The sequence below is a fragment of the Saccopteryx bilineata genome, unplaced genomic scaffold (genome assembly GCF_036850765.1).
Source record: "Saccopteryx bilineata isolate mSacBil1 unplaced genomic scaffold, mSacBil1_pri_phased_curated manual_scaffold_48, whole genome shotgun sequence".
Classification (NCBI taxonomy): Eukaryota; Metazoa; Chordata; class Mammalia; order Chiroptera; family Emballonuridae; genus Saccopteryx; species Saccopteryx bilineata.
This window is the reverse complement of record NW_027095474.1, coordinates 118,802-146,513: the sequence shown is the minus strand read 5'-3', so window position 1 is coordinate 146,513 and position 27,712 is coordinate 118,802. Positions and strand designations below refer to the sequence as shown.

The 27,712-nt window shown below is 48.3% G+C and overlaps 1 protein-coding gene across 1 annotated transcript; it reads left to right on the top strand.

Moving 5' to 3' along the window:
• The first annotated feature begins 2,899 nt into the window (after positions 1–2,899).
• Positions 2,900–26,805, top strand: LOC136318341 (Wilms tumor protein 1-interacting protein-like). Its single transcript, XM_066250694.1, is given in 5 exon segments — positions 2,900–3,305; positions 3,381–4,031; positions 10,729–10,779; positions 10,782–10,829; positions 26,714–26,805. Coding segments are annotated over 5 exon segments (1,248 nt in total).
• The last annotated feature ends 907 nt before the right edge of the window (positions 26,806–27,712 follow it).

Here is a 27,712-nt window from a genome sequence, read left to right as displayed (position 1 = left end):
TTAGAGAGAGAAGAATAGGGAGAGAGAGGAACATCTGTTCCTGTATGTACCCTGACCAGGGACTGAACGGGCCAGCTGTGCACTTTGGGATGAAGCTCTAACCAACAAAGCTATCCAGCCAGGGCAAAATTTCCATTTTTAAAGGGGAGATGATGTAAAATATCTCATTGTTGATAACTTATTTTGTTTCTCAGATAAATTTTTTTAATTTATTTATTAAATTTAATGCAGTGACATTGATAAATCAGGGTACATATGTTGAAAGAAAACATCTCTAGATTATTTTGACATTTGATTGTGCTGTGTACCCTTCCCCCAAAGTTAAATTGTCTTCTGTCACCTTCGATCTGGTTTTCTTGTGCCCCTCCCCTCCCCCAACCCCTCTCTCCTTCTTCGCCCCATCCCCCCTCCCCCCACCCCCCACCCCCGCCCCCGTTGCCATCACATTCTTGTTCATGTCTCTGAGTCTCATTTTTATGTCCCTTCTATGTATGGATTCATATAGTTCTTAGTTTTTTCTGATTTACTTATTTCACTCCGTATAATGTTATCAAGGTCCATCCATGTTATTGTAAATGATCCGATGTCATCATTTCTTATGGCTGAGTAGTATTCCATAGTATATATGTACCAAAGCTTTTTAATCCACTCATCCTCTGACGGACACTTGGGCTATTTCCAGATCTTTGCTATTATGAACAATGCTGCCACAAACATGGGGGTGCATTTCTCCTTTTGGAGCCGTTCTATGGTGTCCTTGGGCTATATTCCTAAAAGTGGGATAGCTGGGTCAAAAGGCAGTTCGATTTTCAGTTTTTTAAGGAATTTCCATACTGTTTTCCACAGTAGCTGCACCAGTCTGCATTCCCATCAGCAGTGCAGGAGGGTTCCCTTTTCTCTACATCCTTGCCAGCACTTATTCTGTGTTGTTTTGTTGATGAGCGCCATTCTGACTGGTGTGAGGTGATATATCATTGTGGTTTTAATTTGCATTTCTCTAATGATTAGTGATGGTGAGCATTTTTTCATATTCCTATTGGCCATCTGTATGTCCTCTTTGGAGAAGTGTCTGTTCATCTCTTTTGCCCATTTTTTTATTGGATTGTTTGTCTTCCTCGTGTTGAGATTTACAAGTTCTTTATAAATTTTGGTTATTAACCCCTTATCAGACGTATTGTCAAATATGTTCTCCCATTGTGTAGTTGGTCTTTTTATTCTGTTCTTGTTGTCTTTAGCTGTGCAAAAGCTTTTTAGTTTGATATAGTCCCATTTGTTTATCCTGTCTTTTATTTCACTTCCCTGTGGAGATAAATCAGCAAATATATTGCTCCGAGAGATGTCGGAGAGCTTACTGCCTATGTTTTCTTCTAAGATGCTTATGGTTTCACGGCCTACATTAAGTCTTTTACCATTTTGAGTTTACTTTTGTGAGTGGTGTAAGCTGGTGATCTAGTTTCATTTTTTTTTTTTTGCAGGTAGCTGTCCAATTTTCCCAACACCATTTGTTAAAGAGGCTGTCTTTACTCCATTGTATTTCCTTACCTCCTTTGTCAAATATCAGTTGTCCATAGAGCTGTGGGTTTACTTCTGGCTTCTCTGTTCTGTTCCATTGATCTATATGCCTATTCTTATGCCAGTACCAGGCTGTTTTGAGTACAATGGCCTTGTAGTATAACTTGATATCAGGAAGTGTGATACCTCCCACTTTATTCTTCTTTTTTAAGATTGCTGAGGTTATTCGTGTTCTCAGATAATTTTTTAAAAAGATTTTAATAATTTTAGAGAGAGGAGCTGGGTTGGGGGAGGAGTGAGATGTATCAGCTTATAGTAGATACTTCTCTTACATGCCTTGACTGGGCATGCCCAGGATTTCAAACCAGCGACCTCGGCATTCGAGGTCCATGCTTTATCCCCTGTGCCACCATAGGTGAGGCTCAGGTCACTTTTTAATCGCCAGCTCTTTGGATAATTGCTCCCCCAAACGCTTGTCCTCACCTGTGCCTGCCCCATTACCCTGAGCATGGGGACTGGGGGTGGTGTTGATGCTGCAAGCTCTGAGAGGTGCTGGGGAGGAGCTGCAGGGTGGGACACTGCTCAACTGCCTGCTGAGGACAATGGGCCATGACAGGCTCCTCAGCAATGTGGGGCCCACGTCCTGGTCAGTGTGCACCAGGACAATTCCGGGTTCAGGCTCCCGCTTCCAGAGTCACTGTGGGTTCCCTGCTGGAATTCTCTGCTGGGGGAGGGCCTGGAAAAGAGAGACTCATCCACTGGAGGTCCTGACAGATAATGGTTTGCATTCCTTATCAGCTGTGTGAAATTAATGACAAGGACTGTGTGGCTTGTGTTTTTGGGGACAAAACACTAGACACCTCTCTTCCTCCCCTCACTGCGTGTGGCCCCAAAGCCCCACCTCATCCCTTTGAGCAGGTGATGAAAAAATAGGGCATCCTAATATCTCCTGGTGACTGAAAGTGGTGGCCATAGCCGAGGCCTAGCCGTCCACTGGCTCAACCTGACATAGGCTTGGGCCTGGCTTGGCCTTGGAGTCTTGAGTACAGCAACCAAAAGCAAGAAGCAGTCCCCAATTAACCCCAGCTTCTTGCACTAGGCGCCTTCGCCAACAGACAGATGGGGGTTTCTGAAAGCAGTGAGCAACCACATGGTCAGGGTTGGGCAGGGGTCGTGGGGTCAAGCGATATCCTGTGTGTGTGGGGGGGGGGGGCATATGCTCCAGATGTAGAGGATTTTCCAGGGTCCTAGATCTGGCACAGCGATTCAGCCAAAAGCCAGGGTCGCTGAAAGTGTGGCGGCTCTGGGAAGTAGGACGAGGGAGTTTGTGGGAAACGTTTATAAGTTTCTATTTTTCCGGCGAGACGGCGGGAGCCGCCTCCAGCTCATGTCGCGCGGATCCGTGACCCTTCCACAGACCCGACGGTCCAGGCGCAAGATGGGGGCCACAGCTCGCCTCCGGACCGCCCAGGGCCAGTTCCGAAAAACAGCCACGGCGTTCTGGCGGTGCCTCCGCGCCCCTCCATGCTCCTCCACGCTCCGGGCGCCGCCACCTGCACTCCACACACACCAGGGGCCGCAGTGCCCTCTCCTTCCTCGCATTCCCGCCCCCACAAAGGAGTCCCCCGCAGTCGCGGGGCCGCGGGAGGAGGGGGCGTGGCCCGGCGTCTCCGAGCGCACATTTCTCCGCCGCGAGCGCAACACGTCCCGGACCGCGCGTGGCCCGCGCAGCAACCCAGTTCGGCATTGGTCCCCGCCACGCCCCGCGCGAGGGGTCACGGGGCGGGCTCCGAGTTCGGACGGACGATGCGGTGGCGGGAAGCTGAAGCGGAGGTGACGCGCGAGGGCCGGCGGACGGGACCATGCAGCGCTACGGGCAGCCAAGGACGAGGCGGTTCATCTCCTGGCAGGGCTGGCCCTGCGGGACCTGCAGCCTGCCGGCGACTCTCCGGGCCGGGGTTGGCGGGGGCCGAGGCCCGGGCCCAGAGACGATGCGGTGCCAGCTCTGGGCCGCCGAGGGAAGGGCGACGCCGGCGGCCCCGAGGTCCGGACGGACGGACTGAACCGTGGGGAGCGCGGCGCGCGGCAAGCCCCCGAGATGAGCGCACAGCCAGCGGGAAGCCCTCGGGCCAGCCTGGCGGGCTCCGACGGCGGCAGCTGCAGCACCCGTTCCAGCGGCATCAGCCTGGGCTACGACCAGCGCCACGGCAGTCCGCGCTCAGGCCACTCGGACCCGCGTCCCGGTCCGGAGTCGCCATCGGTGGACAGCGCCCACTCCAGCGGGTCCACTCTGGGCTTCCGCGGTTGGGCCGGCACTTACCCCGATCTGCTCCTGCCCGGCCCCGGCCTCGCGGCGACTCGCTCCCCCGAGTCTGCCGGGTCGGCCCCCTTCCCTCTGCCTTCGCTCCAGCTGCCCCTGGGCCGAGAGGGCGGCCCGAGCGCGGCGGAGCGGCGGCTGGAGGCGTTGACCCGAGAGCTGGAGCGGGCGCTGGAAGCGCGCACGGCGCGGATTTACTTCGGTGAGCGGTCGGGACGGCCCCGGGGTTGCGTCCGGCTCGGTCGAGCACAGCTTGGGTGACTGGGGCTGGGCGTTGTTAGGGGCCGGGATGAGAAGGGGAGCCGGTGGCGTGTTTCGCCGGAAATGTGTGAGTGTGGACCGCCGGCCTTGCCTGTAGATTTCCCAGCCCGAGAAGGGGCTCTGGGAAAGTGAGTTGAAGCCCTTACCCCAACTGGGAGAAAAAGCCATGTAAATAGGCACAACAAGCCATTTCTGGCTAATTTCTTCTTAACTCCTGGCACTTGCTTCTGTTCATCCTACTGGATACTTTGTGACCAGGGTCGGATAAATTGTGAAGGGACCCATCCTCCCGGTGTTTGCCCTCCCGGCAGCAGTGTCGTTTGTAGACAGTAAGCAGGGCGGTGGAGTGGCCGGGTTGCCACCGGACCCCCTCTTACCTGAGTGTTTGGTGATGGTAGCTGTTGGAGGTAGAGTGTGTGAGGGAGGGAGAGTCCACCCTGTAGCAGAGGGGACCAAGCCAGTCTCTGGGCTGTCCTCTCTCTAAGCTTTGCTTTGTATGTGGCATGTTTCCAGAGGGAATCCTGCTGGACAGCATTTGCAAACCTCACCAGTTTCTGAGTCCTCATTTCCCATTCGGACCCTGGGTCTCACGGAACCCTGTTAGTCCTTTGGACAACAATAGGACTCTTAGGCTTGAGGTTCTGAGAAGATGCCTGGGACTTCCTTCCCTCCCTTACTGCTGGGCGGACAGTCCAGGCAGCGGACTCTAATGGGAGGTAAGGGAGAGGCTGGTGTTCATCCTGCCAGGGATGGAGGCTGTCCTGGGTTCCCTGCATTCATTTCAGCTAGCAGCTCAGGACCGCCCTGAACTGGATCTGGGGGGAGGAGGAAGCTGTATGTGACAGGTCAGATGGGGGCATTGCAGGCAAAGGGAAGAATGTGGGCAAAGCAGGCCAGAAGCATGTGGCTTGTTCCACTCCATTCCCTTGGGTTGCAGATCAGAAGGCGTCTGGTGGTCAAGGGAGTGTGTGGGCCTGCCTTTGGGAGGGTAAGCACATCTGGGAGCTGTAGGGTGAGAATTTGTGGTGTGGCTGCTGTGACATGGCCTGGGAGTGTCCTGGGAAAAGGCAGGGAGTTAGGAAGCTGTTTCCTCTCTGGACTGTCTTCTGAGGAGAAAGACTTTCCATTGCTCTGTGGACAGACCATTCATTCTCCTGTCCCTATGCTTTGCAGAAGCTGTTGGAGTGTGTTCTGGGGACCTCCGCAGGTACTCATGAGTCTGTGTGGCATGGAGGTGGCTATACCCAGGCAGCTAATGGGAGAAGTGAAGGGGTCCCAGTGAAGTGAAGACCGTAAGAGCAGTGGGTCCTCCTTTCTAAAGGGAGCTGCCCCTAAGTTCTGGCCCATTGAAGTCATGTGGGAAGGGGAGGTGAGGGATGATCTATCTTTTTTTCTCCAAGAGAAGCCAGATTTAGGTAACATTTTTCTGATTTCAAAAATACAAGTAACTGAATAGTATAAAATTTTGCACAAGGACGTCTGCAGGTAGCCTGAGCTCAGGGATCTGTGATGAACCTGTTTCTCAGGGTGTTTCTTCCTCTCTGGCCCCTTCCTTCTTTGGCTCTGGCACCAGCTGACCTCATGGTCCCTCTGTCTCTCCTCACCGAGTTTTGAGTCCCTTGCCTTTAGCCAGCCAACAGCCTCAGGCTTCCGGAACCTCTTTAAGTTTGGTGACCTCTCTGCCTTGTCCTCAGCCACCCACTCCCAGAGCTACACCCTGTTTTTTCTGTGCTGCTGCCATCTTCAGTTCTGACTGTGGCCTGCATCTCACTAGTACCTCTGCCTCCTCCAATCGCTGTCTGTCCTGCAGAGCCCAGCTCTGTGCCTGTGCTGCAGCTCCCTTTTTCGCTGCGTGCCAGGGGCAGAGCGATGGTCTTCTGGTCTTCTCGGCACCATCCATCGCCCTAAGCCTTGGTCAGTTCCCTCTAATTCCCTCAGGAACCTTCCTCTCTCCTCTGGCCCTGCCTTTCCTGCTTTGCTGAGAAAATTGAGGTCAGCAGCTGTCTTCCCCAGTGGCTTCCTGTTCCCTTCCCCACAGGCTCTTATGTCCACGTCATCTGAGGACAAATACCCTTCCATCTCCAACCCCATCTTCACCTTTCCTCTTCCCACCGGTGCTTTTCCTTTGGTTACAAATATGGACAGGAGTCTTCCCTGCCCTGTGGTGGCGCAGTGGGTAAAGCGTCGACCTGGATCCCTGAGGTTGTAGGTTTGAAACCCCGGGCTTGCCTGGTCAAGGCACATATGATATGGGGGGAGTTGATGTTTCCTTCTCTTCCTCCCCTTCTCTCTCTCTCTCTCTCTCTCTCTCTCTCTCTCTCTCTCTCTCTCTTTCTCTCCTCTCTAAGAAAGGTTTTTCTTATTAAAAACATAAATTCCGAAAGCTGCATGGCCACGAGGTCGGGATGCCCCTTTCATCTCATCTTTTCAGCCGGGTGTCCGGTTAGCATCGTCTTTGCTCATCCACTCTGATCTCCTCTTACTGGGCTGACTCAGTTCTTGCTCATGACCTTGGTGACTCTCCTGGGTGTTTGCCAGGCCTTGTGGGTTTGGACCTCACTAATACTTTCCATAGGTGGAGTTGACTCTGCTTAAAACTTTCTGCTCCCTGAATTGTTTTCAAAGATTTTATTTTTTATTTATTGTTTTTATTATTGTTTTTAGAGAAAGAGAAAGGGAGAGAGAGAGAGAGAGAAACATTGATTTGTTGTTCCACATGTCTATGCATTTATTGTTTAATTCTTGGATGTGCCCTAACAGAGGATTGAGCCCACAGTCTTGGCTATCAGGACGACACTCTGATCAACTGCGTTACTGGCTTGGGTTGCTCCCTGACTTTCTGAGGTACCTCCTGCTTCTGGTTCTTCTTCAGTATATTCTTGTTAAAGTGATGCAGCACATATTTAGGGAAACGTCAAAGAGAACTAAAAACCTCATGATGCAAGGTCATAGCCCATCATTCTTCCTGTGTCCCGCAGGCAGCTGACCTCTATTTTCTTTACCAAATAGACTGATAACTTAGACAAGTGAAAGAAAAGATTGGGTATTCAGAGTAGATGGACAAGAACGAAGGTTTGAGAGTGGGTCATTTTCACTTTAGAAAGAAAAGTCTTATAGAAATGTTCACTTGCAACCTATGTACTCTTATTTTTCAATTTCTACCCATTAAATATAATTTTCTAAAATCTTTTTAAGAAAGTTAAAAAAAGAAAGAAAATTCTGGCTCCAATATTTGGGATGTGTGATTGGAGGCCAGGCTGTGACATCATGGGGATGTTGAAATGACCATTGGGATGAGTATTGATGATGGTGAATCAGGTAGTGGGAGTGAGGGAAGGGAATTCAGTCAAGATTAGGGCACAGGGGCCGAGATCAGAGTTGCAGGTGGGAGAGAGCCGATCTGGATGTTCCCTGAAACCTGGCCTCCCAAAGTGCCATTTCTTGAGCAGTAACTCGGAGGAAGAGCAGTTTTATGGAGGACCCTGGACCTCTGTTCTGGACCTGGAGTGGCCTGGAGGCCATCTGGGAGGTGGAGCAGTGAGTGCGGAGAGGGGTCCTGGCTGGGGCAGAGCCCTCTGCGGGGTGTTGAGAGGGTCTGGGACTGCCCAGGGAGACCTGCACATATGGTATGTTTGCCGTCTATAGTTTCAAAACATTTAAGTCAATAATTTCAGTATGGAAATATTTTACATACAAATCTGGATATTTCACTTTTCTTGAAAAATTAGGACCGTTAGCAATGCTGGGCCTGCGTGTCCATCCAGTAGCCGTTAGCATAGCCGAGGCATGGCTGTGACTTCTGGTGGCCATGGCTCTCCTCCATTCACCTAGGTCCCCAGCAGCCACCTCTACATTCCTGCCTGGGTTTGCTGGCAAATGAAGCAGTCCTCCTACCCCTGGGAGAACAGGCATGGGTGACCCAAGACAGAGTAGGAGAATACCCACTAGAACTGGGAAGGGAGAGCAACCAGAAAGCCAGGTGCAGGTCATATCCTGGAAACCAAAGAGGAGAGGGCCCCTTCCAGCAATATCTGAAGAGGAAGTCATGAGTTTGCACAGTTAGGAGATGACAGTGTAGAACTAAGCTTTCTTCCTTGACTGAGGGGAGGAAGAAAATGGGTGGCCGATGGTAAGAGAAAGTCTTTTTAAAGCTGGAAGAGGCTTCATCACGATTAAATGTCATGGAGAGAGATCAGGTAGAACGCAGGAGGGAATGGGTGAGGGCAGCGTGTCCTAGAGCAGCCAGAAGATTTTGGATTCAGAGGGCATGTGGAACATTCTTCAAGTCCTCTGGGGACAGGGACACTCTGGGTAACTTTGGGAAGGGGACTTCTGCTGTGTGGGCTGGCCACCTGTGGGCTGGGTCTGCAGGAGGGCTGGTCAGGGAGTCTCCTAGGGGTAGTGTCAGGCTTTGCCCTGGCATTGCTGGTGGCCTCTCTAGTACCGCCCCTCCTCTGCCTGCTAGGCTCCCCACCCTGTGCTGCAAGGGGTGGTCTCCGATTCCACCCAGTCTTCCTAGTGCCTGCTTAGCAGCTTCCCTTTTTTTTTTTCTTTTTTCATTTTTCTGAAGCTGGAAACAGGGAGAGACAGTCAGACAGACTCCCGCATGCGCCCGACCGGGATCCACCCGGCACGCCCACCAGGGGCGACGCTCTGCCCACCAGGGGGCGATGCTCTGCCCCTCCGGGGCGTCGCCATGTTGCGACCAGAGCCACTCTAGCGCCTGGGGCAGAGGCCACAGAGCCATCCCCAGCGCCCGGGCCATCCTTGCTCCAATGGAGCCTTGGCTGCAGGAGGGGAAGAGAGAGACAGAGAGGAAAGTGCGGCGGAGGGGTGGAGAAGCAAATGGGCGCTTCTACTGTGTGCCCTGGCCGGGAATCGAACCCGGGTCCTCCGCACGCTAGGCCGACGCTCTACCGCTGAGCCAACCGGCCAGGGCCCTTTTTTCTTTTTCTTTCTTTCTTTTCCTTTTTTTTTAACAGAGTCAGAAAGAGAAGCAGAGAGAGGGACCAATAGGGACATACAGACAGGACAGGAGAGATGAGAAGCATCAATCATCTGTTTTTTATTTCGACACCTTAGTTCACTGATTGCTTTCTCATATGTGTCTTGACCGCGGGGTTACAGAAGAGCGAGTGACCCCTTGGTCATGCCAGCAACCTTTGGGCTCAAGCCAGCGACCATGGGGTCATGTCTAATCCCACGCTCAATGTAGCTGCTCTGCACTCACGTTGGTGAGCCTGTGTTCAAGCTGGATGAGCCCGCACTAAGCCAGCGACCTCGGGGTTTGGAACTTGGGTCCTCTGGGTCCCAGTCTTACACTCAGTCCATTGCACCACCACCTGGTCAGGCCGTTTTCCCTTTTTTTTTTTTTTTTCATTTTTCTGAAGCTGGAAACAGGGAGAGACAGTCAGACAGACTCCCGCATGCGCCCGACCGGGATCCACCCGGCCCGCCCACCAGGGGCGGTGCTCTGTCCCCCAGGGGGCGATGCTCTGCCCATCCTGGGCGTCGCCATATTGCGACCAGAGCCACTCTAGCGCCTGAGGCAGAGGCCACAGAGCCATGCCCAGCGCCCGGGCCATCTCTGCTCCAATGGAGCCTTGGCTGCGGGAGGGGAAGAGAGAGACAGAGAGGAAAGCGCGGCGGAGGGGTGGAGAAGCAAATGGGTGCTTCTCCTGTGTGCCCTGGCCGGGAATCGAACCCGGGTCCTCCGCACGCTAGGCCGACGCTCTACCGCTGAGCCAACCGGCCAGGGCCCCTTTTTTCTTTAAAATATTTTTAAAATACTTTTCTGTTTTTTAGAGAGAGAGAGAGAGAAGCATGAACTTGTTCCACTTAGTTGTGCACTCACTGGTTGCTTCTTGTGCATGCACTAACTAGAGATTGAACCTGTGACCTTGGTCCACCAGGACGAATACTGATCCACTGAGTCACCTGGCTGGGACCCCTCCCATGTTTTTAAAACCTCTGCTCAGATCTCACCTGATCACCGGAACCTGCTCTGACTGCCCTACTTAAAAATCACACAGACATAGTTTTAAACAGCCTTATTTTCCTCCATAGCACTTCCTTCCTCCTTAGATATTTATGTGTTGTGGTCTCTGTCCTTGCACTGGAATACAGGCCCCTGAGGGTGGGGACTTGATTGGTGCATGGCAGAATGTCCACCACCTAAATGTGCAGGGCATGTGGCAGGTCATTGCCGTCAGGGTCCTGACTGAACAAGAATAAGTGAGCCTTACGGTTCAGATGTGGACAGTATGACCGGGGAGGGTCAGTGACTGCTCTGCTTGTGTCTGTGTGGTCTTCATTCTTTCTGTCTCATAGACAGAAGAAAGGATTTTTCTGTAGTCCGAAGAGCAGGCCGTGGGTGACTTTCTAGGTATAAACTATCATAATGATTTTGAGGCGAGGATGACTCTGTACCAGGTGCTCTGCTGAACAGCAACAGCAACTAACCCTAAGTAGTGGGTCCCGTATCGTCCCCAGGTTAGGCATTAGTGAGTGCATGATGGAGGCCTAGAGAAGTTCACTTGCCCAAGGTCGGGCTGGTGGGGAGCATTAGGGCTGGGATTTGGATGCACCAGCTGCATATTTATGGTACTAACTGCTCTGTCCTGCCTCTTCTCCCACAGGCATTTGCATCAAGTGTGGGCTTGGTATCTACGGAGCAAGGCAAGTGTGCCAGCAATGGGGAGCCTGTATCATACTGATTGCTTCACCTGTGACTCCTGTGGTAGGTAACCTCTTTCTGGCCCCTCTTGCACCATGGACCACCTAGGAAAGAGAGAAAGAGAGAGAAACATCGATTTGTTGTTCCACTCACTTATTTATGCATTCATTGGTTGATTCTTGTATGTACCCTGACTGGTTGCAGGGATTGAACCTGCAACCTTGTTGTATCAGAACAACGCTCTAACCAACATAGCTACCTGGCCAGGGCCTTTAATATTTTATTTTATAAAAGTATGATACAGGCACAGTGTTTTTTGTTTTTTTGTTTTGTTTTGTTTTTCTTTTTTTTTTTTTTCTTTTCCATTTTTCTGAAGCTGGAAACAGGGAGAGACAGTGAGACAGACTCCCGCATGCGCCCGACGGGGATCCACCCGGCACGCCCACCAGGGGCGACGCTCTGCCCACCAGGGGGCGATGCTCTGCCCATCCTGGGTGTCGCCATGTTGCGACCAGAGCCACTCTAGCGCCTGAGGCAGAGGCCACAGAGCCATCCCCAGCGCCCGGGCCATCTTTGCTCCAATGGAGCCTTGGCTGCGGGAGGGGAAGAGAGAGACAGAGAGGAAAGCGCAGCGGAGGGATGGAGAAGCAAATGGGCGCTTCTCCTGTGTGCCCTGGCCGGGAATCGAACCCGGGTCCTCCGCACGCTAGGCCGATGCTCTACCGCTGAGCCAACCGGCCAGGGCCAGGCACAGTGTTAAATCATTTTGAGAAGCTGTTTTTGCAACAGCAGAAAAACACTTATCTTTCCATTATTGTAGGAGTTCCTCACGCATCTTGGATAAAAGTTTTTGGTTGGTTATGTGTGATGTAAATTCTTTACCTAACATAATTGCATTACTTTCTAAATGAAGTCTTCTGATGAGAAGAAATTCTTTATAAAGTCTAATGAATCTTTTTTATAAGTGTTGCTTTTGACGTCCTCTCTATGAAATCTTTGTAGTCTCTTGCTTTAGACATCTGGTTTTATTTTGTAAGCATATTAGACATGCCTATAATATATTATGCATCTAATATTTTCACTATGTGATATCTTCTGAACTCCTACTTCTACTGTTTAATTTTTTTAAATTTTTTTATTTATTCATTTTAGAGAGGAGAGAGAGAGAGAGAAAGAGAGAGAGAGAGAGAGAGAGAGAAAGGTGGGGAGGAGCAGGAAGCATCAACTCCCATATGTGCCTAGACCAGACAAGTGCAGGTTTCGAACTGGTGACCTCAGCATTCCAGGTCGATGCTTTATCCACTGCGCCACCACAGGTCAGGCTACTTCTACTGTTTAATGTTTCTCCTCTCTCTTGGTCGTGATCCTTGTTTTCTCATTTTGTAATTTTTGATTGTGGGAATATGCCTGTGAGAATTCCTTGAGGTCTTTATTGATGATGCATTTCCCCAGGGAATGTTTGAATATGTTCTATTAAGAAAGTTTTAAACTTGAATGAGGGATAATGTATATTTTCTTTTATGAGTATTCTTTTTTTTTTTTTTTTTCTGAAGCTGGAAACGGGGAGAGAAAGTCAGACAGACTCCCGCATGCGCCCGACAGGGATCCACCCGGCACGCCCACCAGGGGCGACGCTCTGCCCACCAGGGGGCGATGCTCTGCCCCTCCGGGGCGTCGCTCTGCCGCGACCAGAGCCACTCTAGCACCTGGGGCAGAGGCCAAGGAGCCATCCCCAGCGCCCGGACCATCTTTGCTCCAATGGAGCCTTGGCTGCAGGAGGGGAAGAGAGAGACAGAGAGGAAGGAGGGGGGAGGTGGAGAAGCAAATGGGCGCTTCTCCTATGTGCCCTGGCCGGGAATTGAACCCGGGTCCCCCGCACGCCAGGCCGACGCTCTACTGCTGAGCCAACCGGCCAGGGCCGAGTATTCTTTTTATATGTGAGAGAAGGGGAGATAGTGAGACAGACTCTCCTGCATGTGCCCAGACTGGGATCCACCCGGCAATCCTGTCAGGGGCTAATGCTCTAATCAACCAAGCTATGCTTAGCACCCGGAGCTGATTCTCAAACCAGTTGAGCCACTGGCAGCAGGAGGGGAAGAAAGAGAGAAAGGGGAGAGGGAGGGGAAGGGAAGCAGATGGTTGTTTTTCATGTGTGCCCTGCCTGGAGATTGACCTTGAATGTCTGCATGCCAGGTTGACACTCTATCCACTGAAACAACCCGCCCAGGTCTTATGAATATTCATATATACTTAAGGATTGTTATTCTTGCAAGATGTTACAATATGGTCATTATTCTTTCTGATGCACAAATTGTCTAAACTTTGGCCAGTGGAAGTCTCTTCCAGTTGGCTTCTGTGCCCTTTGACGTGTCCCCACCGTTCTTTGACCATTTCTTATCTCTTGCACGTTTTACGTTTGTTTTTGTTTTCAAGCACAATTTTTATATAGTACAGCAAACAGATATTAAACATATAGCAGAAAGATTTTGGATAAGTGTACATATTTATACAACTCACACCTCTAACAAGACAGAGAATTTTTTTTTAGTGATAGGGAGGCAGAGACAGACTCCTGCATGTGCCCCCACTGAGATCCACTCGGCAAGCCCACTAGGGGGCGATGCTCCGACTGTCTGGGGCTGTTGCTTTGTTGCTCTGCACCTGAGCCATTTTCTTAGTGCCTGTGGTGGAGGCCATGGGGCCATTCTCAGTGCCCAAGGCTAACTTGCTGGAGCCAGTTGAGCCATGGCTGTGGAAGGGGAGGGGGCTGAGAGAGAAAGAAAGAAGGGAGAGGGGGAGGGGTGGAGAGCAGATGGTCACATCTCTTATGTGTCCTGCCTGGGAATTGAACCTGGAATATCCACACGCCAGGCTGACACTCTACCACTGAGCCAAATGGCCAGGGCCCATACAGTATTTATGATCTCAGTTTTTTGCCCATAAGGATCATTCATGTTGCCTCAAATGGCAGGATTTCCACCTTTTCATGGTTGAGTCATACTCCATTGTAGATATGTACTCCATTCAATCATCGATGGACACAGGTATTTCCATGTCTTGGGTGCTGTGACTAATGATGCTGTGAACATGGGGTGCAGATAGATTTTTGAAATAGTTTTTATTTGCTTTGGATATGTACCTAGAAGTGGAGTTGCTAGATCATAAGGTAGTTTTATTTATACTTCTTTGAAAAACGTTATTTGGTTTTCCATAGTGGCTGCAACAACTCACATTCCCACCACCAGCACACAAGGGTTATTTTCTCCACATTCTCCTCAGCACTAATCTCCCAGCCTTGGCACTTGTGCTGCTTTGGGGGTGAGTGGGGAGGGGTGTCCCTGCCCTGGCTGTTCCTTCTCTGCACACTGTAACACAAAAGGCCGGTGACCTCCCTCCACACATGATGGAACTTGCTGGTTTCTAACACAGCCAGAATCACGTTTGTTGGGTTTACATGAGGCCCGGGACTGTCTCCCTCTCTCACCAGAAGCAGTGAATGAGCTGGTGTGAATTGTGCATGGGTCCCCAGCCACACTCTCTGCCCCTGGGTTTCTGGGATTGCTCCAGGACCTCAAGGATGCAGGTCTGGAGGCCAAAGGTAAGGTGACCAAAAGCTGCTGACAGCTGAATCTCCTCAGAAAGCCCAACCCTGAGCCATTGGTGCCAGGGAAGGAGGACATGGGCCAGAGCCGCGGGCTAACACAACCTTGGCCAGTCTCGGGGGTGAGCCTGATAGTCAGGCTTCCCCTTGGTCACTGCCCCCCCCCCACAATGCTGTGAGGGGCCCGAGGTCACCTCCTGGGCGAGAGGCAGTGCTCCCTCAGGAGGCCCCAGTTTGGTACTTGGGTTGGGTTTCTGTGCCTGTATCGTGGGTGCCCAGGCCATGGGGATTTTTGGGACCCTGGACTTTTGGTGTTAAAACCAGCATAGACCCCAGACAAACGTGCATGACCGGCCACCTCAGGTCAGTTATGGAGGTCTGGGGACTGGCCCCTTCCGTCAGTCTGAGGGTTCTCTCCCAGACTCCACCCTCAAGGGAAGAACGCTGTCCTGTTGGGTTTCTGGCCCAGGGCCCTGCTTCCAGCTGACTGTGCCCAGGATGCACGGCTGCTCTCTGGCTCCTGGGAAGCACTTGGCAACCTCTTTCTTCCCGCTGGAGAAAGGGACCCACATGCCCCTTCGTTACAGGGGTGCCCGAGTCTCAGAGCAAACACCTGGGGGAGGGTTCTGTACTGTCCTCTCTCCCTCAGAGAGGGCTGCCATGCACTGCAAGTTCATCACCATAGTGAACACGTGTTCAAGGAAAGGTTACCGGCCACAGTCAGACACGGGCTGTGCATTACCTCGGGCCGCTCTTGGTTGCCCGCATGTGGGAATGTCTGGAACACGTCGCAGATGGCCTGTCTCAGGAAACTAGAGTGTGTGGTCCCGGGCCCAGGCCACCCAGGCCCAGATCAGACCCTGTTCAGGTGAGGGCCCCAGGCAGCAAAAGATGATGAGACTCACCTGTCTGCTCATTACTTTCTCCACCAGGAAGCTGCTCCTTCTTATCTGGCTTCTAGGGGCCTCCAGTGGGTAATAGACCATCTTGCCATAAAGGATCTTGGCCCCATCAGTTCAGTTCCTTGGTCCAGAATAATTGTGTTGTGTGTTGTGGTCTCTCCTCAGACCTTCATGGGCTCACAGCCGGAATTGTGTACACCCACCCAAGATGAATGGACACACAGACACACTCACCGCACCAAAGACACCCCTACATGATTATGGTGCTGCAGACACACTCATAGAAACACACTGATACCCCAGAACACAGGTCTTTACAGTACAGACAAATCAAACCCAAGGTGTAAGAGAGCTGAAGTCAGGAACGTGTACTGTACTGTCTTCTCTCCCTCAGAGAGGGCTGCCAGGCACTGCAAGTTCATCACCGTAGTGAACACGTGTTCAAGGAAAGGTTACTGACCACAGTCAGACACAGGCTGTGCATTACCTCGCCACTCTTGGTTGCCCGCATATGGCAACCAAGCACACAGCTAAACACTGATAGGCGCAGCCCTGAACCTCCCACCGACCCTGTGCACCTCCGTGACCTCGTATCTCGTACATGGCCCCTGTCCATCCCGGTGGCCCCATCCTGGCCTCCAGGCCCTCCAGGGGCCCTTAGCAGGAAAGGTGGTGGTAGGCTGTTCAAGACAGACACTCAGAGGGGATGGAGCCAGGGTGCTAGCGGCTTAGAGTCACCTTCCTTCTGGGTGGCGCGGTGCTCAGGCTCATCGCAGCCCACTAGCCAGTGTGAAGCCCCCTGAGCTCCCAACAACGTGGGTGTAATTGAAGAATTTAAATATGTACTTGCAGCCTTTTATTGGAAAGTTGTTACTTAAATGATTTTTAAAAAAGTCCTAAACCCAATAAAAGCTTCTAAGGAAGAAATCCTGTAGATTATGATATATGAGGAATGGCAAACATAGTGCCTATAAAAATGAAACCTGGTTAATTACAGTGTATCTGGCATGAAGGCATTGTGTCCCTTGTTTAACTATGTGGAATAATACATAAGACATAACATTTAGAAAATAAATTTGAAAAAGAAGAGAAATTTTGATGGAAATTTTACTAAAGCAAGGTTTGGACACATGAATGGGGATTATGCAGGAAGGCAAATACTAGAGGTGAGAGGAAAATGACATTGTGAATATTTTTGTATATGGGCAAATAAAAATCAAGTTACAAACAGAGGTGTCCTATAATAAAAATCTACCTAGTCACAGAGAATAAATTTTCTCCTCAAGCTTTTAAGAGCTTGTTTGTAAAAGCAGAACTAGTTGAGTTTTCTGAATAAGGTTTTAAGGACACACTTGCTAGTGTATCACATCTATAAATTCCAACTTTAAAATTCTGCTTCAGTTCACTAATAAGGAAACATTACTGAGGAGCTGTGTGTGCAGAGCAGAGGAAGCTCGGGGTTCTGCAGGACCTGATGTGCAGTGTGAGAAAATAACGGAGAGGTGAACTCTGGGAAAGAGCTCGGTGAAACCAGGTGGCAGAAAGAGCGGAACTCTTGGAGACGGCGCAGAGCTGGTCAGAGGCAGGAGGAGGGCAAGTCACAAAAGCCAAAGGAAGGTCCAGGCAGTGTGTGAAGGAGCCTCGAAGGTGAGCCAGCGTCCGGGACTGAGTCTTGGAAAGGGACACCGAGGACATCCTGTGGGCAGCAGCGATTCCTGAAGAGGTTCTACCTGCGGGAGTGGTTCAGAGGACCAGGAGAGCATCGGAGGGTGGATCTCAGCTCCCGGAAACCAAGCGTTTGAGTCAGGGGATCCCCCGTGATGGATTTCTCATGATATCAACATAAATTACTAGACTCTTACTGAGTTATCACTGAAAGTATCTTAGGCTTAATAAGTTGTTTTGCTAGAGGCAGTTAGGGAATTAATCTTTCTGATTTGTCTTATGCCTCTATGTAAAGGTTTAGAAGCGGTGACTGTTTTGGTCTAAAATAAGCTAGTTCTTTGCTGCCACAAGAATGTTTCGCTAGTCTTCCTTTTTTCTCCCTCGTTCCTGTTTCTTGGTCAGTTTTAAACCACGTGCTAACACATTGAACACAAATTTAACAAACATTTAAATTGGTTTCTTGAAGATGAGCCTGATTTTAGTTTGGGCCTTAGGACCTAACATTAAACTGAAAGGAAATTACAGACTACCTGTTTTGTCAATTCTGGGTAAATATGTAAGCCAATGAAAAAAGTCTTGCTGTGCGCTGGCCAGGTGGCTCCGTGGATACAGTGTCGTCTTGCTTGCAGAGGTCACAGATTTGATCCCTAGTCATTGCACATAGGAGAAAAATGGACCTGGCTCCCCACCTGCTTTTGACATTAGAAGTCAGAGCTCAAAGATCCAGTTTGCAGGCTGACTGCATTCACTTCCTAATTGTTTGCAAACTGAAGGCCAGCAGCAGGAGGAATCCCGCTTACCTGGTCTTCAAACCCTGTGCATCCAGGGGAAGGGGCGCCAGTCGCAGGGTGTGTCTTCCGCCATGAATTCACTGGGCAGCCAGGCCTATATCTAGACAGAGTTCTTCTGGGTCCAAAAGAAAGTATCATTCTGGACCGTAAGCACCCCAGGCTGTGGTCAGGGAGGCCAGCCGAGGATGTACCCCACTGGGGCGGTCAGGCAGCCCAGGTTGTTTGTGAGTGTTCGGGGGTCTGCCTCCCCACACTCAGTGGGCACTCCCAAGACTCACCTTCCTAGGAGGCCTTGCAGAGGGATGTGGCCGTCCAGTCTTGAGCTGCCTGACCCAGCAGAGCTAACGGAGTATTTCAGTGGGGATTCCCCTACTTCTGGCCCGTTGGGCCTTTCTTCTCTTCTCTTAGTGCAGGGAGATGGGAGTATCTCTGACCACCCTGCATTCTGCAGGGAAGGGAGGAAGGAGGGTGTGGAGATCACGAACCCTCAGAAAGACCCCTCCAGGGAGCCTTGACCTTCAGCTGCTTTTTCTCCCACATCCCCAGAAGCTCACGGCTGCCCCCAGAAGGACTGCAGGACCACAGTCCTCACCCGGCTAGACACTGAAGGCCAGCCATACTGCAGAGCTCAACAACTGCCCTCTGAGTGTCCAGGACCTCAGAGACCAGGGTGACTTGCCCCAGAGGCGTCACTGCCTTCCCCAGCTTCCAAGATCCAAAACCTTACAGCAGGTTTTCGCCTCTCCTCCCACTGCCACATCCCCCATGCAGAGTCTTTGCTTTGCCAGAGGCCCTGGTCACTGTCTACTGGGGGGCTGGTTAGGGGAGTGGGGCGTGTCCCAGGCACAGGGTAAGTCTCCTCTTCTGAATGAGGGGGACTGTGCTTGGCCACTGCAGGGAAGATGCCCTGAGTCTACCAGCCCAGCTCTCCGTTTCTAATGGAGCTTAGAGAGCATGTGGAGGACAAAGTGTAGACACACAGGAGCTTGTTACATTTTCTTTGGCCTGTGGATCAATCCCCAGGGGGGGCATCCCCTGGGTGACATGGGCCTGATGCCCAGATGGCTGAGAACTTGCTGCAAAGAAAGAGGGGCTTCCTGGGTCCCTGGAGGGCCCACCAGAATTACCTGGAGCTTCTCTCTGCCATGTTCTCATCCCTGTTCCTGGTAGGTGCCCAACAGGCTGATCTTCGAGAGAGCTGTGTGAGCAGTGGCAGGGGCTCCTGGCCCTGGGCACAGTTTGCAGGGTGTCTCAGGACAGGGATTTTGGTGGGGAAAGGGGTAGAGGGGCGGGTGCTCCATCGCCCCAGGGGTCTGGAGGCCACAGAAGGGCCTGAAGGGGGCTGTGGGCTAGAGGAGGAGTGATGGGCAGGGCCAGGGTGGAGGAGAAGAGAGGAAGCAGGATTGGGGGGGAAGGGGTTCATGGGAAGCCTAGTGGTTCTGTGGAGGCTGCGGGGCTTGTAGCATTTCATGGGAGTAGGGGGCCTGCTGGGGAGAAGTGGGAACTTGGTTTGGTGAGGTGGGGGAGCTTGAGGAAGACGAGGACAAAAGCCCAGATTGTGGTCCTGTGGAAGGATGTGGGTGAGCACAGCTGAGGAGGAAGGGGCTTGGGGAGTGGGAGGGGGAGGAGGATTTTTGGTGATAGTAGGAAATCTGAAACCAGCTGAGGAGGAAGGGGCATGGGGAGTGGGAGGGGGAGGAGGATTTTTGGTGACAGTAGGAAATTGGAAAGAAGCTGAGGGGGAAGGGGCATGGGGAGTGGGAGGGGGACGGGGTTTGCCGGAGGCAGAAGGAAAGCGGAAAGGCTTCTTCATCCTTGTGAACGTTCACACAGAGTGAGACAAGATCCACCCGTGGGGTCTGGCATCTGCCTCTGCCCTTGTGACCTCATAACCAGAGAATTCTAGAGAGAGTCCGGGAAGCCTGTCTGAGCGCATCTGTGTGCACTGTAGGCCTGGCAAACCACGGTCTCTCTGTATTCAGTGCACTTTCCTTTCATATGGATTTGTGTTAGTTTCAGGTGTAGGGCGCAGTGGTTAGACAACCGTACACTTTACAGAGTGTTCACCAGATATTTCCGGTTGCCACCTGGCAGCGTGCGTGGTTATTACAATATTGTTGACTGTATTTTCTGTAATTTACTTTACATCCCTGGGACTATTCTGTAACTCTGATTCTGTACTTCTCAATCCCTTCACTTTTTAATCCAGTCACTCTACCCTGCCCCCTATGACAACCATCAGTCTGCTGTCTGTATCTGTGAGTCTCATTCTGTTTTGTTTGTTCGTTGATACTGCTCTTTAGATTTCACATAAAAGTGCAATCATGTGGTATTTGTCTTTCTCTGACTGACTTATTTCCCTAAGCATAATTTCCTCTATGTCCATCAAATCTGTCACAAATGGTAAGATTTCATCTTTTTGGGTGAATAATATTCCAAAGTACTGACCTGTGGTGGTGCAGTGGATAAAGCGTCGACCTGGAAATGCTGAGGTCACCGGTTCAAAACCCTGGGCTTGCCTGGTCAAGGCACATATGGGAGTTGATGCTTCCAGCTCCTCCTCCCCTTCTCTCTCTCTGTCTCTGTCTCTCCCTCTCCTCTCTAAAATGACTAAATAAAAAAAAAATTCTCCAAAGTATATGTGTACCACCCTTAAAAAAATTTTTAAGTAACAACAGGGGACACAGACTTTTGCATGCACCCTGACCATGATGTCCTAGCAATGCTGGTGCTGATGCTTGAATCAACCGAGGACGATTGGACCAATTGAGCCACTGGCTGCAAGAGGGTAAGACAGAGAGAAGGAGGAGAAGAAGAGGAAGAGAAACAGAAGGTCACTTCTCATGTATGCTCTGACTGAGGATTGAACCCAGGATGTTCTCATGCCAGGCCAAATCCCCATCCACTGAGCCAGCTGGCCAGGGTAACCCTTAACATTTTAAAATTTTTTTATGTATTTATTTTTAATTTGGAAAATTAAATTTAACAGGTGACATTGATCAACAAGAATACATAGATTTTAGGTGAACATGTCCACAGCATTTGAGCAGTCAATTGTGTTGTATACTCATCATCCAAAAATCAAACCATTTTCCATCACCTTTTATTTGGTTTTTTTTACACCTTTCCTCAGTCTCCTCCCCCCTCCTTCTGGTAACCTTTTATCTATATCAATGAGTCTCAGTTTTATACCCTACCTATGTGTGAAATCTATAGTTTTTAGCTTTCTCTGATTTACTTATTTCACTAGGTATTATGTTCTCAAGCTAGAGTGATGTTGTAAGAGTCCCTATGTCATCATTTCTTGTGCCTGAGTAGTATTTCATTGTGTATATGTACCACATCTTCTTTATCCAGTCCTCTATTGAGGGACACTTTGGTTGTTTCCATGGCTTGCTCACTGTGAACAATGCTGCCATGAACATGGAGGTACATGTCTTTATGTACCAATGTTTTTGAGTTTTGGGGGTAGATACCCAGTAGAGGGATTGCTGGGTCATATAGTAATTCTATTCTTAACTTTTTGAGGAACCACCGTACTTTCTTCCATAATGGTTGTACTAATTTGCATTCCCATCAGCAGTGAATGAGGGTTCCTTTTTCTCCAACACTTTCCAACACTTGTTTTCACCTGTCTTGTTAATAGCCCATCTAATTGGTGTGAGGTGGTATATCATTGTAGTTTGGATAAGCATTTCTCAAATTCCTAGTGAAGATGTGCATTTTTTCATGTATCTGTTAGCTATTTATATGTTTTCTTGGGAGAAGTGTCTGTTCAGGTCCTCTCCCCATCTTTTAGTTGGAATTCTTGCTTGTTTGTTGCTGAGCTTTGTAAATTCTTTATATATTTTGGATATAAACCCTTTATCAGAGCTGTTGTTTGCAAATATCGTCTCCTATTTAGTTGGATGTCTATTTGTTTTGTTATCAGGGTTTTTTTTTTTTTTTGCTGTGCAGCAGCTTTTTATTTTGACATAGTCCCATTCATTTATTTTTGCCTTTACTTCCCTTGCCTTTGGGGTCAAATATATAAATTTTCTCTATGGCCAAGGTCCATGAGTTTAGTACCTATGTTTTTTTCTATCTAATTTATTGTTTCAGATATTATATTTAGGTTTTTAATCCATGTTCAATTAATTTTTGTGCAGGGGGACAGATTGTAGTCAAGTTTCATTCTTTTGCATGTGGCTTTTTAATTTTCCCAGCACAATTTATTGAAGAGGCTTTTTTTTCTCCATTGTGTGTTTTTGGCTTCTTTGTTAAAGATGATTTATCCATATATATGTGGTTTTATTTCTGGGCTCTTGATTCTGTTCCATTGTTCTATATGTCCGCTTTTCTGCCAATACTGTGGTATTTTATTATTGTGGCTCTGTAGTATAATTTGAAGTCAGGTGTTGTAATACCTCTGGCTTCATTCTTTTTGCTCAGGATTTCTTTGGCTATTCAGAGTTTTTTATGGTTCAATACAAACTGGGTGGTTTTTTGTATCATTTCTTTAAAACATGACACTGGAATTTTCATGGGAATTGCATTAAATGTGTATATTATTTTGAGTAATATGGCTGATTTAACTACATTGATCTTTCCTATCCATGAACATGGACTATTTTCCCATTTCATTGTGTTTTTTTTTATTTCTTTTAAGAATGCTTTGTAGTTTTCAGTGTATGGATCCTTTACATTGTTTGTTAAGTTTATTCCTAGGTATTTTATTATTTTGTTGCAACTGTAAAAGGAATTTTTTTAGTTCATTTTCCGAAGTTTCATTTTTAGTATATATGGAAACAATAGACTTCCATATATTGATTTTGTATCCTGCGACCATACTGTATTGGTTTGTTGTTTTTAATAGTCTTTCTGTGGAGTCTTTGGGGTTTTCTATATACAGGGTCATGTTGTCTGCAATAACAAAACCTTTACTCCTCCTTTTCTATTATGAATGACTTTTATTTCTTTCTCTTTTCTGATTGCTCTGGCTCAAAGTTCCAGCACTATGTTGAATAGGAATGGAGAGAGTGGGCAGCTTTGTCTTCTTCCTGATTTTTGAGGAAAACTTTTCAGTTTTTCACCATTTACCATATTTCGCCATGTATAAAACTCTCCTGTGTAAGAGATGCATCTTAATTTTGGGTCCCAAAGTTTGAAAATAATATGTATTACATAAAGTTATTAAACTCAAGTTTTATTCATCATAAAATTCATAAAACTCATCATCATTGTCAAAACTCCCCTCCATTAGCTTGTCCTCATCTGTGTCTGATAACTAATCAGTGTCTTCATATATTATCTCATCCTCAGTTCCATCTATGGCATTTGAAATGCCACAACCACTGTATTAGACACACCCAGTTTTTAACCCCAACTTTTTCAAAAAAGGGTATGTCTTATACATAGGGAAATATGGTAAGTTTGGGAGACTGCAATTAGGAGAGAAAGACTTGTGAGGACTGCAGAAACAATGAAAATGCCCGTCTTCTTAAAAGAGGTGGTACTCTCATCTCCCATCTAGGAATCCATGATTCAGGTACAGCCTGTCATGGGTGCTGGGCTACTGGAGGATTTGTGGAGGGGGACATCCTGGGGTCTTCCAGTACTAAGACCCACAAAACCTTACCTTAGATGGCTCCCAAAGGCAAGGCAATGACTTCCTATGGCCAGCACTCAGTAGATGGCCAATATTTTTTCTGTAAGAATTGAAAGCATTCAATCTATATTTTGGGACCAGAATAAACTAAATACCTGGATAGGTGAAAGAGAACGGATTTTCCCCCTTGATGATACTGAAGAGGAGGGACTAGCAAAAAGAACCAAAAAGAAATGGTTCAAATCATGGTGTTTCCCAACCTTTGTCATGGCACAAATGAAAAATGGTAATATTTGTATGACACACTGTATAAGTAAGTTAGGGTGCAGATTAAGCTACTACAATAAAGACCTCAAAATACAGTGTCCTAAATATTACATATTTATTTCCCCCATATAAGCAGTCCGGGGCTGGTGGGATAGCTCTGCCTTCTTGAACAAGTAGTTTCCATTTTGGGGAAAAAAAAGGGATGTTAAATTCTCAATATTCCCCAGTCAGGAGTGCAGAGAAAGCAAGCACAGGAATGATAATCATTTCTTTTGCTCACATCACAATGGTTAGATAAATTTGACTTGATAAAAATTTAAAATTTATGCTTCAAGGGCATTACCAAAAAGTGAAGAGATAACCTACAGAATAGGAAAAAAATATTTGCAAATTAGGTATAGGATAATTATGTATAAAGACATATATTATATCCTCTTTATGACCCAACAACCAAAAGACAAATACCCAATGAAAATTTGGGCAAAGGACTTGAAAAGATACTTTTCCAAAGATTACAAATGGCCAGCATGCATACGAAAAGATGCTTACCATCATCTAAAAAACATATGAGGTACCACTTCACATTGACTAGGATGGCTATAAATAAAAAGGAAAATAAGTGTTAGTGAAGATGTAGAGAAATTGGAAACCTTGTACACTACTGGTAGAAGTGTAAAATGCTTCAGCCAGACCTGGCCAGTTTGCTCAGTGGATAGAGCATTGGCCCAGCATGCAGACATCTGGGTTTGATCCCCAGTCAGGGCACACATGAGAAACGACCACCTACTTCTCTTCCTCTCCCACTCCCCCTTCTCTCTCTTCCCCTCTTGCAGCCAGTGACTCAGTTGGTTCAAATGTCAGCCCCCAGTGCTGAGGATAGCTTGGTTGATGTGAGCATCAGCTTCAGATGGGAGTTGCCAGATGGATATTGGTCAGGGTGCACGTGGGAGTCTATCTCCCCTCTCAATTGGAAGGGAGGAAGGAAAGGAAAGGAAAGGAAAGGAAAGGAAAGGAAAGGAAAGGAAAGGAAAGGAAAGGAAAGGAAAGGAAAGGAAAGGAAAGGAAAGGAAAGGAAAGGAAAGGAAAGGAAAGGAAAGGAAAGGAAAGGAAAGGAAAGGAAAGGAAAGGAAAGGAAAGGGGAAGGGGAAGGGGAAGGGGAAGGGGAAGGGGAAGGGGAAGGGGAAGGGGAAGGAAAGGGGAGGGGAAGGGGAAGGGAAGGGAAAGGGAAGGGAAAGGGAAGGGGAAGGGAAGGGGAAGGGGAAGGGGAAGGGAAAGGGAAGGGAAAGAGAAGGGGAAGGGGAAGGGAAAGGGAAGGAAAGGAAAGGGGAAGGGAAAGGGAAGGAAAGGAAAGGGGAGGGGGAGGGGAGGGGAGGGGAGGGGAGGGGAGGGTGAGGGGAGGGGAGGGGAAAGCTTCAGCCACCATAGAAAACAGGTTGGCAGTTCCTCAAAAACGTTAAGCATAGAATTAACACACAACTCAAAACTTTCTCTCTTAGGTAAACACCTAAAAAAACTGAAAGCAAGTACATATACATGCATGTCATACCAGCATTATTCAAAATAGCCAAAAGGTATACATATTCAACATGTCCATCAACAGATGAACAAGTAATCTAATTGTGACAAATAGATACAGTGGCATACTACTCAACCGTAAAAAGGAATAAAGTACAGATAATGCTTACATGGGTGAACCTGAAAACATTATCCTAAAGAAGCCAGACACTAAAGGTTACATATTTTATGATTCTATTTATGTGAAATATACAAAATAGACATATCCATAAAGATGGGACAGAAATTAGTGGCGGCCAGGGGCTGAGGGGAGGGAAGAAATTGTTCATTGAGTAAGGGGTTTTACTTTGGAATGATGGAAATGTTTTAGAACTAGATAGAGGTGGTGGTTGCACAACATTGTGAGTGTACTAAATGCTCCTAAATTGTTCACTGAAAAATGGCTAATTTCATATTATGTGAATTTCACTTCAATAATTTTTTAAATGTGAATGATCCAGTCACTGCCAGTTAAACAGCAAAGACTTCCAGACTGAATTTTAAAAATTTCAATTGTATACTGCTTATGAAAAACCCATTTTATTTTTTAAATTAGAAATTTAATTTAATGAGGCGACACTGGTCCACATGAACACATATGTTTTAGGTGTACATCTCCACAGCACATGAACTATTTTTTTTTTTTTTTTTTGTATTTTTCTGAAGCTGGAAACGGGGAGAGACAGTCAGACAGACTCCCGCATGCGCCCGACCGGGATCCACCCGGCACGCCCACCAGGGGCGATGCTCTGCCCACCAGGGGGCGATGCTCTGCCCCTCCGGGGCGTCGCTCTGCTGCGACCAGAGCCACTCTAGCGCCTGGAGCAGAGGCCAAGGAGCCATCCCCAGCGCCCGGGCCATCTTTGCTCCAATGGAGCCTCTGCTGCGGGAGGGGAAGAGAGAGACAGAGAGGAAGGAGGGAGGGGGTGGAGAAGCAAATGGGCGCTTCTCCTATGTGCCCTGGCCGGGAATCGAACCCGGGTCCCCCTGCACGCCAGTCCGACGCTCTACCGCTGAACCAACCGGCCAGGGCCCACATGAACTATTTATCATGTTGTATGTCCGTCACCCAAAGTCAAACCACTTTGTCATCTTATATATTTTTTTCTTTACCTTTTCTCTACCCTCTTTTTTTTAAATTTTATTTTTATTTTATTTATTCATTTTAGAAAGGAGAGATAGAGAGAGAAGGGGGGGAGGAGAAGGAAGCATCAACTCTCATATGTGCCTTGACCAGGCAAGCCCAGGGTTTCGAACCAGCGACCTCAGCATTTCCAGGTCGATGCTTTATTCACTGCGCTACCACAGGTCAGGTGTCATCTTATATTTGACCCCCTTTGCTCCCTTCCCCTTCCCCTCCTCTCTTTGGTAACTACTTCACTTTTGTCTATGTCTATGAGTCTCAGTTTTATATCCCATAATGAGTGAAATCGTATACTGTATTTCCCCTTGTATAAGATACACCCTTTTAAAAAAAATTTGGGGTCTAAAAACTGGGTGAGTCTTATACAGTGGTTGCAGATTTTTTTTTACTTGCATTTCCTGCTTTTTTGCTCTTATTTTTGCGCTCATTGTTGAAGTCAGTGACTCGACACCAAACACAGAGGAGGACAAGCTAATGGATGGGAGTTCTGACAGTGATGAGGAGTTGTATGAATTTTATGATGAATAAAACTTGAGTTCAAGAAAGTTATGTAAAACTTTTTTTTTTTTTTCAAATTTCAGGCTCCCAAATTAAGGTGCGTCTTATACATGGGGAAGTATGGTAATCTTTCAGCCTGTGAGCCTGGTTATAACGCAATTGAGCTGCCAAGATTAACGTGAACTGCTAGCTTCTTGGCTTGTTGGTCCCCTTGGACAAACATCACAAGAGGTCTCCTCTCCCAGGAGGCTCCCCCTCTGGAGCTTCCTGACAACAGCACCTTCATGCTGTGCTGGTGCCCGGGCAGTCTTTAGAATCATCCCTCCCTTACCCTAGGGAGCTTATCCCTTCCATGCCTCCCGTCCCCCTTCTCTGTGCAGAACTGCTTTGGGCCCTAGCCCTATCCGGGTTTTGGCTCTGGGGCAAATCCAGCCTGCCCCTTGGACGCTTGAGCCGATTACTGCCCTGAGAGTATGGCTTCTCCCTCTGGAACTAGGAGCCCCAGATCCTTCGCGCTGGAACGTTAATAACACCGGGGAATAAAATTTTTGTTGCATCCACAAAAACACTTGTTCTTACCTAATTCGAGTGTGCTGATCTCAAATCTGACATTAGTTTTTCTCTGTAAGCTACAATTTTTTTTGCAATTCCAGATTTTAGGTTTTCATCTTATTGTAAAATTTTCAACATTTAGTTTAACATAATGAAGTAGAATGTCTTCTTGGGCATCATCTTTGTGAAAATATAATAACTTATATAATGCAGTAAATACACTAATACACTGAAAGATATGACTGCATCAGAATTTGTCTACAATTTTGAAATAGAACATATTAAAACACTTATTTTAAATTTGTGTTTGTAGCTCTTGTGTTTGTGTACTTGCTGAGAAGAATCTTGTTTGATGCTCCAGCAGTAGTCTGCTCATCACTAACAG